At 31.1% G+C, this 22,331-nt stretch overlaps 1 protein-coding gene across 6 annotated transcripts in view; it reads left to right on the plus strand.

The window, feature by feature from the left end:
• Positions 1–18,150, plus strand: part of LOC116340343 (serine/threonine-protein phosphatase 2B catalytic subunit 2-like) — a 37,154-nt gene extending 19,004 nt beyond the window's left edge. For 3 of the 6 annotated variants that reach the window (XM_031766797.1, XM_031766798.1, XM_031766799.1), the window contains exons 2-15: positions 4,833–5,566; positions 5,799–6,002; positions 7,307–7,431; positions 7,913–8,024; positions 10,352–10,497; positions 10,612–10,751; positions 10,834–10,911; positions 10,993–11,086; positions 11,165–11,290; positions 11,405–11,486; positions 14,416–14,460; positions 16,873–16,948; positions 17,056–17,153; positions 17,234–18,150. In XM_031766797.1, the coding sequence (XP_031622657.1) occupies positions 5,407–5,566; positions 5,799–6,002; positions 7,307–7,431; positions 7,913–8,024; positions 10,352–10,497; positions 10,612–10,751; positions 10,834–10,911; positions 10,993–11,086; positions 11,165–11,290; positions 11,405–11,486; positions 14,416–14,460; positions 16,873–16,948; positions 17,056–17,153; positions 17,234–17,469 (1,722 nt within the window). In that variant the 5' untranslated portion in view covers positions 4,833–5,406 and the 3' untranslated portion in view covers positions 17,470–18,150. Of the gene's footprint in view, positions 1–4,832; positions 5,567–5,798; positions 6,003–7,306; positions 7,432–7,912; positions 8,025–10,351; positions 10,498–10,611; positions 10,752–10,833; positions 10,912–10,992; positions 11,087–11,164; positions 11,291–11,404; positions 11,487–12,682; positions 12,689–14,415; positions 14,461–16,863; positions 16,949–17,055; positions 17,154–17,233 lie in introns of all 6 variants that reach the window. The other 3 variants (XM_031766800.1, XM_031766801.1, XM_031766802.1) reach the window with 3 other exon arrangements.
• Positions 18,151–22,331: the final 4,181 nt, after the last annotated feature.

Consider the following 22,331-nt stretch of genomic DNA (forward strand, 5'->3'; position numbering starts at 1 on the left):
CAACACACACATAAACGCAAAACATGATGAGAATCAACGAAAATGATTTAATCCTTGAAATGAATTTGCATAACATTCAATACAGTGGAATTGGATAAGGTGGTGGTAAAGAAGCTTACAGTGCTAAATGAGAGGATACACTTGGTTTTTTATTTAAATAATTCTGGTTGATTGTTTTGCATTGATATGCAAACATTTACATATTTTAAGTAAAATGAGAACGAGGAACAGTAATTGGAGCCGAGAGGACGAAGAACATAGAAAAAAAAGGTTGTTGCATATTTTGATGAATTCGGTACATACACCGTTTTTTTTTTATTTCATTCGTGATATTTTAATCACGCATTAAACAATGACCACTTCGAACGTGCGAGTCAAATGAAAAATTAAAAAAAAAAGCAGAAACGCGCTTGCATAGCCCATAAAAAATGGCAATATTTTCTCGTCATCGTTCGTCCGTTTTGAATGATAGCACGCGAATCTATTCACTTCACGCTATCGTCAACCTTGAAGTCAAATTTCCGTGCATGCACTATGAGTGCTAAAATAAGTCACTCTTTTATATACACATACATTTTTTGTGACTCTTAATTTGTTCCATTCCCAACCCAATGAATTTTTTTATCAACCAATGACAATGCTCATGAAATGTAAAAAAATGATCGTAATTCCGATGAAGAACAAAAACGAAGAAGTGCACAGCATAAACTAGCTATTGAATTTTGAACAAGCGTTCAAATTGAAAAGGCAACATAAAAAAAAGAATTCTGTGCAATAAATGAAAAGAGAGTGAACAACTCTTTATATCTTGTGAAAAATCATAATAAAATTTATGCGCGCAATGAGCAGACGATACGCATAAAACGTGTGTGATTGTTTTTTTTGTAACTCTTTTCGATGGCGAATATCATCATTTGTCGAGATTATATCTGCTCTATGAGTGTCAATCGACTATAAGACTCCTTCCTCGTTAATTGCTTTCGAATACATGCGCAGCTAAATCTAACGGAACGATGTCGTCTGACACAGACTTTTTGAGAAAATCGAAATAAAGAAGAAAAAAAAAATACTATAAATAAATGAATGTGGACAAAAATGAATGTTTGCCATATAGCATATACTATATGACAGTGTGCAGAATATAATGATATTTCAAATGAACGCACGTTTATACGTACATACGGCTACAGTGAATTTCGATATAATTGAAGAACAATTACTTGTGCGTTGTCTTATATATCTACGACGAGACATAATTACATGAATATTTTTTTGGGTCTACAATTATATGCATGAATTTATGATATGTGCGCCCGCATCTTTCGATCTATTCAAATGCAATGACATTTTTCGTGAAATATCAACTTCGATTTATGATAATCGTTTGAACATTTTTGTTCTATGATATGATGTGTGATATTATTAATAGTCTCTCTTTCTGTAATAATACAAGACAAATAATATTATTGCTTTTTGAGTATTTTAGTTTGGCTACACTCGAATCAAGACGAAATTTTATTGCCCTTGATATGGGACACAACTGAATAAGAGAAAAAGTTGCGTATATGTGTCATAATCAAAGTGCGCGACAACATGTAATATAATTCCGTCATTTCAGCAAATGTAATAATAAATGGATGAAAATGAAATGATGGTGTCCATGATTCGATTGGGGGTTGGTTGACTCGCTGGCTGGCGACCGACCGAATAAATCACAAACATTATGAAACGATAGAATTACCATTTCTACAATATGTATAAAGCACGAAAATATATTTATTTTTTGCAGAAAATTTCGTGTCGTGCATTGAAAATCGTGCGAGCGAGTGAAAGAGCGTAAAAGAGAGGGCAATAGAAGTGAGAATGGTTTGAGTAAGCGAGAAAAGTACAACTAATAAAATCATTCAGCCAAAATATTACACATAATAATCAAACTGAAACGATACGATCGAATATAATGTGTGCAATGCGAAATACTTTTCAATTATATTATGTATGTATTCTATATAGCATAAATAGTTATACTTTTGGGTTTTTGCGATTGTGTTGCGATTGAGTGCCAACACAGTGTATCAATGGTGTTAAAAATTATCCCGGCAAACTGATGAGATGGAATGAGGTCATTCAAGAGTCACATTATCACAATATGCAATCAAGTCCTCTCGCTCTTTCCACCCTTTTCGTCTCTAATTCACACTAAACTTGCATTGATATTATATACGGTATTTCGGAATGACCCAAGAGATGGATAGAATCTCGTAAAGTAATCACCAAAACGTGTCAAACCGCAAAAATAATCAAAAACTGCTATAAAACTGAAATATCGGCGGTACGATCGAATATTCTTCAGCGCCAAATACACAAACATACACAGATACAATGTTGATGTCCTTTTCAAATCAACGAAGAAGCAGCGTGAAAAATGTGTTAAGATATTTGTATGGTTTTCGATTGTCACTATTTCTAAGAATTCCCATGTAAACAATCGTTTGCGTCATAGAAATCGGTAAATTTGATTGAAGCTCACTCAATGCTATTCATTTATCAAACGAGTTTTGTTGCGTTTGTTTCTATGTATGGAATTACGGTCAATTCCATCTTTACATGTTTTTTTTTTATCGCAAAAAAAAACTAAAACGAATGCGAAAAATAATAAGCTCCAATTACTGTCAATTTTACTATCGCATCAGCAAAGCCTTTCACAACCGCATGTAGACCGATTAAAAAATCACATGGAAAAGTGTTTCAAACCAAACAAACATCGTCAAATGGTATTAACAATTAAAACTATCAAAGAAGCCACACAACGGTGTCAAAATTTTCGAATGAATTGTTGCACACAAACAAATAATAATAAAGTCGCCACCAAATGGCTTTGCATGCTTAACGTAATCATATTACAGTTAGTTAACTGTTGATTATTTCTTGAAGCAGTTCAATCAAATAAATACATTCGAATCAAAAGCAACAAAAGAAAAATTGTTTGAGAGAAATTCTATAATATTTAAATTAATGTTTCCCTTTCGAAGTACGTACACGAAACGTTCACTTCATTTTATCAAATTTTATTTCATTATTTCCCTTTTTTTGTGTGATTAAATGTCGTGCGAGTTGAAGCTTCGGCTATCCACACATGATATCCAATTAAACTTATCGAACAAAACATTTTGATTCACATCACAATGTCAGAGAAGTTTGCACATAAAGTACACAACACGCTGCTGCGTTGACTCCACACATTGAATATATTCATTTCATAGTTCAGTCTTCGTTTGTATTTTAGCTCGGCTTCTTTTTTCACTCTCTTTCTCTCCTGTTTCACTCTCTTCCTTATTTTGGAAGCGAATGAGCGAAAACTTAACGCAAAAGTTTTCAAATCGTACGTCGTTGATAGTAATCGTGTTCTCTTTCTAACGATCTCATCATTAAAATTGTTATTGACTTATCAAGTTACATAGAAAGTTTTTAAGCGTAAGGGTTGACATCTGATGATGTTTTACTCCGACCATCCTCATATGCTTTTGACTGTATATTTATAAATGTGTGTGTACGCTGAAAACCACGTCTTCCCGGATGGCTTGAATGAATTTTTTTTGTGATGAACGTATGATGGAAATGGATAGTTAATTTCGTGGTTGTTGCTTTTTTAACGTTTTTCACACTCGACTATTTCTGGATACATTGAATACAGATATTGTGCATGGCTTACTATAGTTTGCTGTTAACTGAATTTAAGAATAAAAGAATTCAATGGAATCTATTATTCGAATTGTCGCATCTTTTATTTCGCCTGCTAAGTGTATTGAATAAATTTCATTACATTGTATATTGTAAGCGTTAAAAATAAGATTCAGTGTGAAACAAAAAAAAAATAAGAACTTGTTTTGCGACTGCATCACGAGGAAAGTGTGTAAATTTAAGCTATATTTTTTTGTAGTTGGAACGAATTCCTTTTGAAAATCAATAAAATAAGTATTTCACGCAATGGAGTGTAAAAAAAAAAACAATTTAATTTGTGCCTATAATATTGATTGTAGAGTGTGAAATTGTTTAAATATTTTATTGAAGAAAATGCGGTGAATATTTTTTTCTTCTTCTAAATAATTAATGAATTTGCCACACGACCACGCGCACTGCATAAAAAATAACGTTCAACATTTGTAGCAGAATAAAATCGAATCGTTTGTTTGGTGTTTGATCTAGGGGGTAGACACATGGAATATTACTTGAGATATTCACCGAAATTGAAGGTATTCTTGGTATTCTCAGTTTTAGGCGAAATGTCAATGCATTCAGCAACGTCTCACAATGTGCATATATGAATATTATCTTCCAAATATTAAAAAAACTTTTTCAACGCTATCAAGTGTATTATTTCAATTGGTTTAATAAATGCAAAAACAATTTTGATAAAAATGACAGAAAGAAAACAGAAAAAATTAGAATAAATTTCAAAATGGTGAATGTTAGAACGAAATGGAAAAAACTTGAAATCTTTATTACCGATATAAATTTGACATTTGGTAATCACGGTATTCACATTTTTAGTACAAGTAATCTTCAAATAAGTAAGTAATTGTCGTATTTGAAAATAGATAGGTATTATGACAATTCATTGGTATTCATTCATTCTCTATTGTGTCTACCCCCTAGTGTTTGATATTTTTCTTCTTCTTCTTCGCGTTTGAAATTAAATTATACATACGTTTGTCCATAAAAAAGATCCGACGCGAAAAGTTTTTTCTTTGCATTTCTCGGTTGTTGTTTTGTTTTTTTTCTTCTAATTTTTAAATACATTCAACTAATGTGTTTATTTTCCATTTTCATTCTAGTTATTCGCATTGATAGAACGGCCGAAGTAGTGTAAAGTGTGAAGCGAATCACTGCAAAGCAACGTGTAATGCAAAACGAAGGCAAATCGTTCAATTATACGATTTACAATCAACAATTGTAACTAATCCTTGGTAAATAAAAGAAGCTGCAAAAATAAAACGAGAAAAAAACATAGAGAGAAATATATAGAAGTATCATCATCTATGCCTGAGTGTTATTTACAAAACTAAAAAAAAGATTCAAATAAAAATTTTGAAACAAAAAAAAAACATTCATATAAAAGTGCACACACATAGACCAATTCCGAATATAGTGACACAAACAAAACCACATAGAATAGAAAAAAAGTGAAAAACAAAACACCGACATCAACAGTGTGAAAAGTGTGAGACGAACGATTTTTTCAAGACGAAAAAAGAGTTTTAATTTTGGCATCTAGTGGGTGTGAGTGCGCTTGTGTGTTCGTTTGCCGCGAAAAAAGAAGCACACGAGAGTGAGTGAGTGAGAGGCGAGGAATAGAGATAGAAAGTAAGCGCGCGGTATAAAATAAACGGGAATAGAGAATAGTTGAAAATGTCTTCGAATCAGCAACATTCTAGTACAAGTGCATCGGCAACCAATACAACAGGTACCACCACAACGTCGTCGACAACAAATCAACAACAGCCACAGCAAACACAAGATCAACAAGCCACAGAGAAAAAGCACTCGACCACCGATCGAGCTATCGATAGTAAGTTTGAATTTTATAAACACTATTTCACTCTTCGCATACACACAAACACACACACACACCAAAAACCGATTAAAGCAAAATTATGTCAAAATTATAGCCGAAACAAATCTTTGAGAGTACTTTATGTGAACACATGGTTTTAATGATTTTGTTTTAATTTAAATCATTTATTCGCTCGAAATTTTAATTCATTTCAATATACATGAATGTTTTTATTTGATATGCACAGGTGTACCTTTTCCACCAAGCCATAAATTAACCGTAGCAGAAGTGTTCGATGCGCGTAGCGGCAAACCTCAATCCGATGTACTTAAGCAACATTTTATACTTGAAGGACGAATTGAAGAAGCGGCCGCCTTACGTATCATACAAGAAGGTGCCGCTCTACTTAAATCGGAAAAAACAATGATTGATATTGAAGCGCCCGTCACAGGTATGTAGAACCAAACGCAATTATTTGTTTAATTACATGCAATGGGAACGGTGCTTGTTGTTGGTGGCGTTTTCCATTTCCACGAATGGGGAAGAAAAAATATGCGGACATCAATCATAGGAAAATTACGATTAAATTGCAACTGGTGTTTACGCCATTGTACACAATTGAACCTAACACTTGCTCCAAATTCACAATAATAAATTTAAACTCAGTGAACACTGTAATCTTCTTTCGAAAATTCTTCCATGAAATAGCTGTGATTAGAATTTTGACCAGAAAAAGTATCAACTTGTCCCTCTCAACCATTTTCAACTTTAAATTGCATTTTTTTATGGACATTCATTCTCTAGAACCAGAGAATATGAATTCATATTCATATTCGTACTCGTTCGTGTTCGTTCGCATTTGTCACGAATACGAACGAACACGAATGGGGGAAAACTTTCTACGAACGAATGGGAACGAACACGCCGTCTCCTTTAGCGAATACGAACGAACACGAATCAGAAAATTCTTTCGACGAACGAATGCGAACGAACACGCGAATAAGGGAGACGTTAGCGAATACGAACGAACACGAATCAGAAAATTCTTTCTACGAACGAATGCGAGCGAACGCTTGACCTTTAATTTCATAGTGAACACTTTTTCTTTGATTTTTCATAACCTTTGTTTGAATTTTTTTTAAATTTTTCTATTAAAAATGTTTACGAACGAACACGAACGAACATGCTATCTCCTTTAGCAAACGCGAACGAATACGAATCGGAAAATTTTCCTGCGAACGAACAGTTTTTATACAAACGCGTTCGTAGACATCTCTAGCCCAAAGTCGTTCACGTTTAAAGTTCAATCAATAAATGTCTCACGATCAATGATTCCCTCTTCGTATTGAAATATATTCTCTCCACATTCAGTTGGTGGACCTTCTTTTGATTTTTTTTTATAAATAATGAACGACAACAAATCCGTTCTGACAAAATTTTCACTGCAAAAATACAAATGAATATTTCATATGGAAAAAGGTTCTCAGTTGAAATAAATCGTTTATTCATTTTTCCCAATCAAAATTTCAAATGTTCATTATGTATGCATGGTATTTGTATGCATTGAAATGAAAGACTCAATCGTTTCGAAGATTGGTTAAAATGTCGGATGTCCTGTATTTGCATAAATTGGCACGTAGATGCCATTGTGCTATTGTCGTTGTGTCAACCCGAAAACCAATCCAAACAATAAGTATATATATTTATATCGAACAGATTTGATAATTCTTTTATCTTTTCCATTTTAAATTTCAGTATGTGGTGATATTCATGGACAATTTTATGATCTCATGAAACTATTCGAAGTTGGTGGACCGCCTTCATCAACAAAATATCTTTTTCTCGGCGATTACGTTGATCGAGGATACTTTAGCATAGAGGTACGTATAGTCTACAATTCAACATACACATTTTTATGGTGGTAAACATGTTGGAGTAGCTCTTTTTTGTAATGCTTATATCAATAACTGTTTTTTTGTGCATTTTCAAATTTCTCTGTTTTTTTCTCTCCTTTTTACCATGTTTATTCGTGCTCATCATTCCATGCCGCCCGTCAATTTGGATCGTTTACATTTCGTCATTATTCCCGATGATTTTGGGGGACAAAAAAAATGTTTGTGTATATATGGCCATCTCATCAAAAATCAACGCATTTTCATCTGTTGTCATATCGTATTGTTTGCGCGTCCCACACATATGTATTCTTCCTCATACTCGTCAATCGACATAATGACAACAAATAACACCAAAATAATCGAAACAAAACAACATCGAAACAACCAATCAACATCAAACCAATAAACCACATAAAATCAAAACAAATTTAACATGGATACGCCAATACACATTCGATAAATGTAGTGTGTTCTGTATTTATGGGCATTGAAATTATGTTATCCAACTACATTATTTTTACTGCGTGGAAATCACGAATGCCGACATCTCACAGAATATTTCACATTCAAACAAGAATGTAAGTGTAATTCTTCCACAAAAAAAACAAATTTCAAACTATTTTTTTTATCGCTTTAAATTTATTTTTGTTTTAAGTATTTATTTTTCAGTACATGAAATTTCTCCCGCCCCTTTGTCGCACAATTTACATTTCATTTTGATGCATGCGTATTCATATACGTTCATCGTCTATAATGCACCTGTTTGATATAGATCAAGCAACCAGCAGCAACAACAATAATAATAAACATTCCGCTCGAATAAATTGAACCGAATTTTCTCCGTGTACACAAATTCGTTTGACAAATAATATATTTTTCTGATGCAAAAAGGGTCAACTTCAACCGACATATTACGAAAATTGTGTTTTCCTATTATGCAGAGGTTGATTGAAACATTCGGTTCATTTTGCAACATTCGATTTGAATGAGAAATCAAAATAAATGAAAAGCAGCTTTTTGCCCATGTCTTCATGCACTTCGGAATGACCCCGAATCTTTTACTATTCATCTCAATGTATCTTTCTCAATATCAAATTTCATGTGTATACGTTAAAATGTTATTTTGGATATCAAACAAGGACGAGAAAATGCAAAAGTTTTAGTATTGCAGTTGTTTCGTTGCGTATAGAAGGCGTTGTTGTTGTCGTCACTGAGTATGTTTTCATTCGATCAGAGGCAGGATATTCAAGAAGGCTACGCCAAAAGAAGACCATAAAAAATGAATTTAATCATTCAGCCAAATTGTTAACGCCAACAGAGCGAATATAGAGAAATTCTTTGAACCAATTTTTTCTCGTGTTCGCGTTTCATTTCCAAATATACAAAATAAATGAGTGAAAAGAATGAAAAAAAAACCGAACTAGAAAATATGCATAGCTTTAAAATTGCAATTTAACGTGCGAAAGCATTTTAAAGCTATTCGGTAAACTTTAACGTGGCAAAGTTAAAAATAAAGTTCATGCAATACAGCGATCTAGACTGTCTCACTATTGGTCAGCTACATGCAATTAATTGCAGAAAATTCGTAGTTTTCCCATCGGACACACTTAATATTTTATGCATGCGATTTTGCGACGATCGTCGGACCGCATGAGTCTTTGAAATAAAATCAAAAAACATCGTCAAACCGGGTCGGTCATAATTTTGCAACAGCAAGAAAGATGAAAACAAAAAGGAAATCAAAACACAAAATTCTTCTTAAAAGCGTAATAAACAAAGGCAACAACAAGACACACAGCAAAACATTCCATATGAACCATATAAATATGGGTAGAGTTGCAGTGAAAATAGTTTTTCTCTGCGAGAGCGAATAAAAAATGTTCGACACACGAACAACAACAACAACAGCAACTACATCGACTGTAGAGCCGAATTGAGAGAGAGAGAGAAAGAAAAGTAATTTATTCGGTAAGCGCCGGCTCGAGAAAATGCAAGAGCGCAATATTCAAATTAGTAGTAAAGTGAATAGAGTAGCCGCTAGCCGTTTTTTCTGCCACGTTTTCGTTTTTCGTCATTGTCGACGAGTAAGAATGTTTCCACTTTGGTGGAAATAGAAATAATTGAGCATAACGAAAAAAGAAGCACGACAGCAGTGGCAGCAACGTTCCAAAGTACTTTGAATCATTTGATTCGATCCGTATGCAAGCATTTCTCTTGAAATTACCTTCAAAATCGATTACTCCCATGCGCTCGTAAAATACCAAACATTTTCTCTCTCTCTGTTATTATATCGTTTCTACGATTCACTTCCTGTCGCTCGTCTATCGATTTGAAGATATCTGAGACTGATACACTCGGTCTTTTGCTGCTCTCTTGGTCTGTTCGATACAGTTGCCGAAATGGAATTGTTAACCCAGAAAAGTGAGTGATTAAATGCGCTCAACATAATCTCGGCACAGGCATACCGATGCATATAAGCACACATAGCGAGAGAGAGAGAGAGCATATCTGATGCATGATATATAATTTTTGCTGCATAAAAGAGCAAATTCAATTTTAAAACAATCTTTTAAATTTGATTCACTTATGCAGCAAGTGGCTTTTTATCGAAATATTTCATAAAATTATCGGAATTTCATTAGCAAGTGCTATCCAATTATTGCGGTAATAAAAATGATATATCCCAGCGAAAAATGCAGTGTGTGGGAACAAAGTGGCGGATACAAAATTATATGAAAAAAAAAAAAACCATAGAGCCGGGAAATTGCAACTCGTTTTGCTGCTGCTTGAAAATTGATTTATAGATTTTTTTTCTAGTGTTCTGTTTGCCCCGTTGGTCTTTAAAATGATTGAATTGAATGACATTAAATTTTTTTGTTTGTCTCTTTGCCCATTTTGTTTGCAGGTCGAATAAAGTATTCGGAACGTGTGTACATCGCGTGTATGGAAGCATTCGACTGCTTACCGTTAGCTGCATTAATGAATCAACAATTTCTATGTGTACATGGTGGTTTATCGCCCGAGATTCATGATTTAGATGATATTAGAAAGGTAAATATCCATTTTTTGTTTTAATTTTACAATTTTCTGTATCCAATCATTGTATTTCCGCTCAACAAAGAAACAATATTTTAAATAAAACGTTTGATTTTTCTCTTAATTTAGCTGGATAGATTTAAGGAACCACCAGCCTATGGTGCAATGTGTGATCTATTGTGGTCAGATCCATTAGAAGATTTTGGCAACGAGAAAAATTCAGATTTCTTTTCGCATAATTCTGTAAGAGGTTGTTCGTATTTTTACAGGTAAGAAAATTAAAATGTTTTGCATTTCAACTCAATAATTTTGATTATTTTTCATTCACAATTGTATTCAATTTATTTTCAGTTATGCGGCGTGTTGCGATTTTCTTCAAAACAATAATTTACTATCAATAATTAGGGCACATGAAGCACAAGATGCCGGGTAAGATAATTTTACACAAAAACTTGATCAAAATCAAATAATCGATATCGTTTCTCATGGATAATTGTTTTAATTTACCAGATACCGAATGTACCGAAAGAGTCAAACAACAGGTTTTCCATCGTTGATTACGATATTTTCGGCGCCAAACTATTTGGATGTTTACAATAACAAGGTAAAATCATAAACGATAATAACATCGAAATTCTATTTCACATCGTTCACATTGTCTGTGTGTTTTTGTTTTCGACAGGCCGCTGTATTGAAATATGAAAACAATGTAATGAATATTAGACAATTTAATTGCTCACCTCACCCGTACTGGCTTCCAAATTTCATGGATGTGTTTACATGGTCATTGCCATTTGTCGGTGAAAAGGTTCGTTACACCGAATCACATATATCCTCGCTAATATATATGTTATTCGATTTTTTTTTTGGTGACTGATGACTGTTTGATTGTTTTGGTGGTGTTTTTTTTTGTCTTTTGTAGGTAACCGAAATGCTGGTCAATGTGTTGAACATTTGTTCGGATGATGAACTGATGTCGGATACTGACGATGCGCTCGAAGAAGGTAAATTCATCGCATGTACAGTGTGTTTTATTGTATCAGACCCTCAATCGTGCTCAACTTTGTATACCCGAGAAAAAAGGAGAAAACTTTATTATGTTCAAAGTTCTTCTTCTTTTGTGTTTTTTTTTCTTAAAACCTTTGAATTCTTTCGTTCATTTCAATCAAATCCGTGTTTTTCTCTCCTACGATTACATTTATATTATGTTAACTGTTTTCTTCTTTACTTACTTTAAATGCGAATTTCTAGTTTCAACGCTTTTGTGTTCGGGTTGGATGCGAAAAGCGATTTATTTGTCGAATTCAAAATGACTTGTCGAATGTGAAATATCCATATCTATTGTGGGGAATCCGCGATTAGGAATGAATTGCAATTCGATTAAATCAAACGTTTTTCGACCAACTCACTTCAGTTTTTTTTTTTTGCTCGTTTGACGTGTTCCTTTTTTACTTATTTTTAAGTGTTTTTTTTTATTCATTCAATATTTCTGTGATTGTTTGCTTTTTTCAGTGCTATTTGCATTTCATGATAATTTTGATTAAAATCGCGATTTTATTTTTTCTTCATTTCAAGCGTTGAAATTGTAAAAGATTTTTTTCCGTCGATTCTTACATCGAGTCTTTTCGAATATATCTTCCTTTATAAAAAAAAAACCTTTTTCACTTAGTTTTTCGGTTCAGTTTTATTTATTTTTGTTTCAAAAGCTTGAAAAATAAAAATTTCAACTAACATAAGTTAAAACATTGTAAACGTTCCTTAGTCTTGTTGGTTTTTAACTTGAGGGTATAAGTGTCGACGTCAAATTCGTACCAACAATATTACAATATCTACTATTCATTGCTTTGACTTAACTAAAATTAAATTCTCTGTTTTTTCTCTCTTTTTTCTTCCATTTTTTTTCTCTTCAATGTATTTATATATACTTGTGTATTCTGTATCGGTCTGTGTCCGTGTATGTGTCACCATAATTCCAAACTGATCCAACAAATAACAAACAAACAAAAAAATATCTTTTTTAAACACGTAAACCAAATGGAATTCGAAACAATTCAAATCCACTCCATACTACCACATAAACAAAACGCTACCGAATTTCAAACGGAATTGGATGTATCGAAAAATGAACCAAAAAAAAAAACAATTATTTTTGTAAACTAAAATTTGCCACACATACAAATATTTATTTGCCTGAGTACAGCCGACGGTAAGATATTCTTCAACAACATATTTTCCCCAATCACATTTTATTTTTGTACCTCAAATTCGTTTTAATTTCTATATTTAAATTTTAGTTAGTTTCCCAAAAGTTCCCGAACAAATTTTGTTTCCCTCCTAACATTATTTCAAGGTGTTAGATCTAATGATTTGTTGTTTTTTTTTTACTTCTCATACGGTTGAAAACAGTTTAGAATTCCATTTTTCCGTTGTCATTTCGTTTTACAATGGAATACTATTGTAATGTCTCTTTTCGTTTATTCCCAGAACTATTTTTCTATTTCTGCATTTTCTCTAAATGCTTTCTTCAATAAGTTCACTCGCAAACAATTTTTTAACTATTTTTTTTTGCTTTTTGATTTCTACAAATTGCAAAAGAAACAACAAAACTGTTTTCCTACTCAGCTTTTATTCCCTATCAAGCTTCTATATCTCTATATCTTTCTCTTTTTTCTCTATCTATATCTCGCTCTCTATTTTTTTAAAAATATTTTTTGAATGGTCCGTTTTATTTTAAATTTTTTGAAACCTTGATTGAGCAAAAACAAACCAAAAAATGCCAGAAATGCACTTAAACACACACACACACCCTGAACACAGATAAAATCAATTTAAACATGGTTCAGTCCATTGTTTTACAAATTTCGTTTCAATCGAACATTTTTGGTTTTACTCTTGGATGAAATGTTTCCACCTAAACAAAAAAAATAAACAAATGAAATGCAATAAAATACAATCAGGAAATTAAACGGATATCCAAGGATCTCGTTTTAAAAAGTGAACTTGAAAAATAATCAATGGCATTTTTCAAAAGCTAAATATCACACGCTTTGCAATATAAAACGATTGAATTTTGAATGAAAACATTTTTTCATTTACTACATCCGATTGAATGTTATTCGAACGTTTTTTTTAATTAATTATTTTCAAAATGTGTAAGCGTTTTTATGATTGAAACGTGTTGAACTATTATTTTATTTAAAAAAATTGTTCGGCTAAAAATAATCGGCATTTGTAGATAAATGATTCCTTGTCACGGTAAAACACAACACATACATTCAACGAGTATTATCAGATCAAAAAAATCACTAGCCCAAACCAGTTTCATCCGACTAGGTTCGATTGATCGAACAAATAATATACACGCTTTTTCGTCAGAAAATAAATTCTTCTTCTGCATACTTACTGATCAATGGCGCTTTTTTCCAGTGTTTTTTTTTTCTTTGAAATTGTCGAAAATGACATTGTAACAAGTTTTTCGCCTAACATTTTGATTGAAATGGTCATATTATTTCTATCCGAATGATTTTTGTTTTATGAATTTATTCGTTTTTAATGTAATTTATTTATCTTTTTTTTACTCGTTTATTGTTCTCTTTATTACTATTCGAAACGAAACCAATCTATAAACAATTAACATCCCCGGGTGTGTAAAACACACATGACAATGCCTGTTTAAAAAAACACATCTATATATATAAAAACCACGATAAAATTTGGTAATCAAACCATGTCTCTCATCCCGACACCAAAACAAAACAAACACGAAAACGGTATTGTGTATTGTGCGATGCGAACAACTTGAAATATGAATTATAATGAAACGAAAACTCATTGCACGCAAATTCGTCATCACAAAACCACTTTCTATATCCCAAAACAAAAAATATACCGCAATAACAAATGATATAAAAAAAAATCAAATCAAACCAAAAGTAATCCGACAAAAGCTCGTTGTCAGACCGCCGGTTAAGAAGATGTGTAAGTTAAAAGGCGATTGATGCGTTGCGTGTGTATGTGTGCGTGTGCCAAACGATAACATATCTTTACTGATTTCGTTTTTTCGTTAAAAATTTCAGTTTTAAATCCCAAACAATGTGTGATTTTCATTTAATAAAAACATAAGTTGACATTTTGTTTTTCTAAAAGCAAACGACAGCAAATGTTTATTTTCTCGTGTGTTAAAATCACATGTATTGTTGATTTTCAAGCCGTTAATCAACTAAACGATTTTCTAATGCATTTTTCATTGCTTTCATTCATTTGTGTGTGTTTTTTAAGCCCCATCTCGTTAGTTTTAATGTGAAATTCATTTAAGATTTAGATAATAAAAAAAAATGTATGTGAAATACGCTGACATGCATTGCATTTTTATTCAGTTTTTGCTCTATCGCGTGCCCCTTTATTTATATCTATCTTTTATTAAACCAATTTTATTCCATAGTAATGAAGCTTTTTTAGAGAAAGAAAAACCGTAGAAATAATTTTTCTTCCCAATACGCTTAATTATTCAGACGAGTGACATGAAATTTGCACCGTATTGTTACAAAATTAGAAAAATAAAAGCATTTTAGATGAATCGGAAATTGACATTGCAAAAAATGATTTTATTATGAAAAAAAAAAAATATCTCTCACTTCGCTCGACTGATATAGCTAAACGCTCCATATTTCTAATTTTTAATTTTCTTTGTTTCAATATTTCGTTAAAAACTCCAAGTTCTTTGTTTTAAAAAATATTTTTCCATTATATTTCGAACTAAAACTTTGAATAGAACAAATCAATATATTTCATATTTTCAATTTTGAAATACTTACAATATTTTTCTTTTTTCCTTTCTTATTTTCAACTTTCAAAAACCAAAATAAATAACAAAAAAAAAAAAAATTCTAATAATAAAACCATTGAACAATGTTCTCATGCGACGCTTATCACCACAACACGTAACAAATTCGACATCACAATTTAATTTAATTATATAAACGAAAACATAATTACAAATCAATTTCTTCAATTTGTGCACCAAAATCCTACTATCCCAAAACTAATTCTCAAAAATCACCACTGCCACTAAAACTAACACCATCACAATCTTATCCCCAAAAATATAAAAACCTCAAACCTGATCTATCACATTTATTTTTATATTTGCCTTATGCATTTTCTTTTCATTATATTTATTATAAAAACAAATTTAATCAAATATTTTTACTTTTTATTTTACTAATCGTAATATTGTGTTTCTTTTTTAATATTTTTTATTCTTGTCGTTTGTTTAATTTTTTTTTTTCTAATTTGCGTTCATGAAATTATTTTTGAAACAAAAAAAATATGTTCTAATTTCGGTTTTGTTTTCTTTTTTCTTCTTCTTTTAAATCACATTCCACAAATACACGAAAACCAAAAATGCAAATCAATAAAAAAACTATTAAATATGATGGTTTTTCGACACGGCCAAACCACAACACCAAATCAAATACACGCAATACTACAATAAATTGAACGAAACAAAAATAAATATATAAAAAAAAATCAACTATAAATCAATGACCGACGTGAATTTTTGATGCGTGTGTCCATTGTTCTTCTGCTGCCTGCAACTTTAATTTACCTATATCAAAACAAAAAACGCACTCAACCAATTCACCAACACTGAAAATATCAATAAAATAAAACATGATTCGTTTTGATCAAACAATCGGTCGATCCGATCGCAATGACGACACGCTCAAAACAAATTCGATTCAATCAAAACAAAAAAAAAATCAAAACCAAAATACCAAATAACTCTGTCAATGAATGACAAACAAAAATAAAATAAAATTCCAAAAAATTTTGTTTTTCTTCTTCGATTGCCGGTAAGTATTCAAATGCAAATTATTTAGCTATAAAAAATCTCAAATTTTTTTCTCGCTTATTATTACTTTGTTACTTATAAATCAATTTCTTTTTTTATTAATGTTGTTGTTCTGGTTCTCGTTGATTGTTTCAATTTAATTACTTTTTTCGTTATTCTATCTTTTTATTGGGATAGAATGAAAACTGTTTTCAAGACATTTTTTTCATTCATTTATATTTTTTTCTTGGAGGAAAATATAAAATCAATAATAAAATTAAAGAAAATGAACAACAATTCTTGTATTTAGATAAAAACAAATTGCTAATTATATGATTTTTTTCTCTGTCTCTCTCATTTTGTGTTATATTTTCATCTTTGGCTGTCTATTTCTCTGTGTGGTGCATATTGTGACATGCCCTAAATACACTATCCACACACTATGGTCAATTACGTGTACTCTGTGCTATCTAACGCTGTGCCACATTGTGTCGGACTAATTGGGATTGATTTTTTTCTGATATTTATCGTATCGAACCGGATGACAGGCAATGCAGCCAATTTGCGCAAGGAAGTTATTCGAAACAAAATTCGTGCTATCGGTAAAATGGCACGCGTATTCTCGGTACTCAGGTCAGTTTTATGCACGATGGAAGTCACATTAAACATTCCATTTCCGATGCTTATTACAGATGGTTTTTATTGATTTCACATATATCGCAATTACTTTAACATTACAGAGAGGAATCCGAATCGGTTTTACAATTGAAAGGTCTCACACCAACAGGTGCATTACCATTGGGTGCTTTATCCGGCGGAAAAACTTCACTCAAAAATGGTAAGTTCGTATCGTATTGCACCAAATTAATTGCTAATACAAAAATTCTCTTCAATTCTAAAAAAAAAAAAAACATGTAGCACTGCAAGGATTCTCGCCGAATCATAAAATAACCTCATTTGCTGAAGCAAAGGGCTTGGATGCGATCAATGAACGAATGCCACCACGAAAAGATGCGTTTATGCATTGTGCGTCACCAATTGGTGGTCCAACTGGTGGAGGTGGCGGTGGCGGCGGTCCAATCGGCGGCGGTGCAACCAGTCAAGGTGAAGATAGCGATAAAATTGGCATCAGTGTAAAAACGGAATCATCGTGAAACGATCAGCCCACGATTAATGTTCCACGATAGTCGTAATAAGTTTGCTTGATGAAAGTATTTCGCCTCGTTTGCGAACATCCCCCGATTTATGAAAACCCTGGTTGGAAATCATATGAGGAATACAAACAAACTAACTAATACACAAAAAAAATCAGTCATATAAAATCTACAATAAATGTGTAGATAAAAAATTTATTTCGAAAAATTGCCATTTAAAAAAAATCAAATTAATCAATACACATAAAAACACACATCCAAATGTTTTTTTTTTAACAAGAAAATGTGAAAGAGTTCGTTATCGTTGCCAAATAATTTTGTCAAGTAGTTTTATTGCCACTTCTTGGATCTCTCGGTGTATGCTCGTAACCGAATCTGCCATCATTTTATATGGGCTAAAAAATCACAAGAACAGCAAATTTAGTCATGTATTGTGGCGAACAGCAACCATTCAGATCGCTTCGACGAAAAAGGAAATTTAGAGAAAAAAAACGTTTTCATCGTCGCAACATTAACAATATTTTAAACAAAAAAAAACACTTTAAAAAGAATCTTTAAATAGCAAATATATTTAAAAACACTCGAAATGAAAAACCACTTCAACATCAGAATATTGAGATATAAGACAAACAACAACAAATTTAGTGAGAAATGTTTTTTTTTTTTTTTTTTGAAACAGTTAAAAAATTTAAGAAAAAAGGGCAAATAAACAACAAAAAAATATTTACAGCGGTAACAGCATAAAAAAAATTAAAAGAAGAAATTTCTATAAAATGAGAAGTAAAAAATGAAATAATGTATTAATGACTAAAATTATTTCTATATATACATGTATTGAATAAGTAGCACTTTCAACAATTTTTTTCTCTCTTTAATTCATTAAAACAAAATACAAAAGCAAATAAAAAAAACACACAAAAAACATAAATTGATTAAGTAAATAATCTAAAAAATGTGTATACAACTTTCGATACATATTATATCTAATAAAAAATGAAAAGTAATAATCCAATTGATGAAAAAAATACGCACTTAATTAAATTGAAATGAGAAACAAACAAAAAAAATTTTTTGAGAAAAAAACTTCTATAAGCATATTTAATGAAATTCAGAAAAAAAAACATTTTTTTTTTAAATCATTGAAAAAACAAAATAAAAAAAAAACAACAAAAAATAATTATAATCAAAGTATGAAGCGACCTCAAAATTTATGAGATCATCACACTCACATACACATACACACGATTTTTCTGTTCTTATTTCGGTACATCCATTTCAAAGGAGAAGTAGAAGAGGAAAAGGGAGAAAAACGAAACCACAAAAAAGAATGACATCAATAAAATATTGCAATGTGAAATCTTATTTACCACTTTCATTGTTATCCAACAGCCGCATCCAAATACACTGTTAGAAATCGAAAAAAGGAGAAGAATGAAATAAAAGAGAAAATAATAGTTTATGGATTTAAAATATAAACAAAAGTCAATGAAAATTGTACATGATTTTGAGAGAATCCAGTTGATAAACGATTGTCGACGATAGTCGGTGGTGTCATTGATTGAAAACAAAAAGAAAACTGGATGAAAAAGAACATATAAATGTCGAGAAACGTTTATAAATATACACATATATTTTTTTTTCTTTTTGCGTAATTTTATCATATAATTATGAAGTTAGACACTCGAATGTAAAAGGCAAAAAAAAATGAATAATATAAATGTCTCTTTAAAATCCGAATTGATGCAAATTTTATTTGACATGGGCAACAGCAACAACAATTTTAACCAAAAAAAAAGAAATTACGACTTATCATTTCTTAATGATTTATTGAATGAAAAGTATTCTAAATTTAAACAAAATCAAAACAAGAAGAAAAAATTCTCAAAAAAAAACATTTAAAAATATCTTTAAAAACACATACACACATATGAAACGTAAAATTGAGTAAATGCACCGTGCCATCATCGTACACACACAAAAACAAAAACGTTTTTTTTCGCAGACAAAACTCTTATATGTTCATAATCGTGTTTAAGTCACACATTCTCTGTGCACATACGCCTTTTAGTGTTTTTAGAGAACATTCACAATCTGCGCGATCCGTTTGAATTCGTTTTTTTTCTTTCGTTTTCTTCCAAAATGCTCTTTCCTTTTACTCAGGGCCAGAAATGCTCACACCGTCTTTAACATACACACTTCATTTCGTATGTTTTAAGTATCAAAACTAATCAAATTTATCATCGCAGTATGTGTAACAATGTGACTCTGGCATTGACCTCATTTCAATCGGATCGGTTATGAGTGTTTCTGCCACCGATCGCAGTGGTATTGTATCCTGAACACTTGTCGTATGTTAAAACAAAGACAGCTTTTTTCCACTGTGCGCATTCGAGCATTCAACGCTCTCCTTGAGAAACGTATGTAAAAACTAAATTATTGAAGAAAAAAAATAAGCGAAATCAAAAAGTATTAAACTTTTCAAAAACAAAATATTTGTAATTTATTCCAATAATGATGAGTGTTTTTAATCGAAATTTATGTGAAATCTCTTTAATTGAAACAAAAATAAAAAAATTAATTGGATTGTGTGTTTTTTCCATCACAGCAGAATTGAGATGACACAATTTAAGCAGTTGAGAGAATAGAAAAGAAAAATGATAATGTTTTTTTGTCAAAAACTAATACAAACCAAACCGCACGACACTCACATCAGTTGATTTTATATCTATGTATAAAGGTATAGTTTGAGATGAAATGATGCAAAAAAGAGAGAGAAGAGTTTAAAAAAATCATCACACATCAATAAACGCCGAACGTCGAATCTAATTTTCTATCTAAATCTATTTCATTCACAATATTCGTAACGTAATTTCATTTTATCACAATTTCATCTCATCGACAAAAACTCTGCAAGCATTCGGAATGGCATACATTTATGCGATGCATAGATCATTCAATCCATCGCATAAATGTATGCCATTCCGAATGCTTGAGAAAAATGAAATGCAAACAAATAAAAAAGCATTCATGAGAAACAACAAATTAATTAAAAAAAAAAAGAAATACAAAAACAAAATCTATTATTTAAATAAAAAAATTATTGTAAAGAGAGAATTTATTAAACTTACGATTTAAATTGAAAAGAATCAACATCTTTATCATGAATAAATATTATATTGAAGAGTTACATTGAGGTAAATAAAATAATGCATTCGCACGTAAAATAAATTTAAAAAAAAAAATCACACAACAATTTATCTAACAAAAGTGATGCAATGAATATATTTAACAAATAAAAGAATATGGTATATGCTTACGAAGCAACAAAAAAAAACAAGAAATAAATAGAGAGTAAATAAGATAAATTTCATTAATGCAAATGAAATGAAAATCAGACAAAAACAACAACAACAACAGTTCAACAAAATAGCTAAATATCAATAATTTGCAAAGGAACATATATTATTAAAATTATATTAATAAAAATATATTGTGTGGTTAATGCGTAAGATGAACAAATTTATAAACAGAAATGGCAAGCGCGATTAAAATTTAGAGAAACAAATATTTTGATGCAGATTGCAAATGAACATTTACCAGAGAAACGAAGTTAAACACAAATTTACTGTATAAAAATAGCAACAAACAGCAACAAAATCAGAAAAAAAACAATGCTCTTTAATTTTCTTTCCATTGAGTGTTTTTTGTAAATGATATAGATTTTTTCTAAACAAGAAGATATTTGTTGGATTGAACACATATTTAAGATATATTTAAAAAAAAAAACAACAATAAAAAACTGTTTTCAAATCAACACACACACACATACAAAGAATATAAGATATATCAGTGTAATACATGAGGCAAAACGTCGAACTGGCTGAATATAAATGGCTTCAAATTGTAAGCTCCTATTCACACATACACCATAAGTTCCCAAGGACTCTATGAAGCCATTTTCATCATCATTATTATATTATCACGAATATGTTACCAATTGCAGTATCCTCAATGAATATTAAAATGTTCTTAACGTTGCAACCATATGAAATCACTCGACAAATTTCCCACTCATTAAATTAAACAAGAAACAAGATACAAACACAAACACAAATATTGAGAATCCAAATATGTGTCCATGTAATTTTAACCTTAAAAAAATTATAAATATAAATATTAAAGAGATTCTTATTTGATGAAAACTTACAAAATATATTTAAAATAGATGAATGTACACCATTGATTTCAAGAAAAACACAAAAACAAAGTACATTTCATAATGAGTCACGCGTGTTTGTAAACATAATGAAAGCTTTGGTATTTGATATAGATTTAATGATACGTCTCCGTTTCCGAATTTCCTTTCTCATTGTCAATTCAAGTATTGAAAAAACAAAAAAAAAAAAACAATGAATTCCTCTCAACTCAATCTTCCATTTTTTTCGCACATACACAAACACACATATGAATCGTTGCGGCGAAAGAGTAGCTCTTATTTTTCTCCAAATAATACTGCAACATAAAGTTTTTTATAAATAGTTTATTTGTTGTATTACAACAAATAAACCGTGTGAAAAAAACTTCATGTTGCAGTATTATTTGGAGAAAAATAAGAGCTACTGTTTCGCCGCAACGATTCATATGTCTGTCTCTTTTTATGCCTCTCTGGTTTACACATTTGTAAGTTCATTGATACATGTGACTGTCCACACATAATCCGAACAAAATCTGTGTCCCCTCCGACACATCAAGGCTCACGCTGCTATATATCAATTCTATCGCTGTCACATCTGTTTCGACAAAGGATTTTAACACAAAATGGTGTGTATTCTCTTCGAATTAAATATTTATTATCAAACTAT

This window comes from Contarinia nasturtii, unplaced genomic scaffold (assembly GCF_009176525.2).
Source record: "Contarinia nasturtii isolate CC-2019 unplaced genomic scaffold, AAFC_CNas_1.1 Cnas_scaffold_630, whole genome shotgun sequence".
NCBI lineage: Eukaryota > Metazoa > Arthropoda > Insecta > Diptera > Cecidomyiidae > Contarinia > Contarinia nasturtii.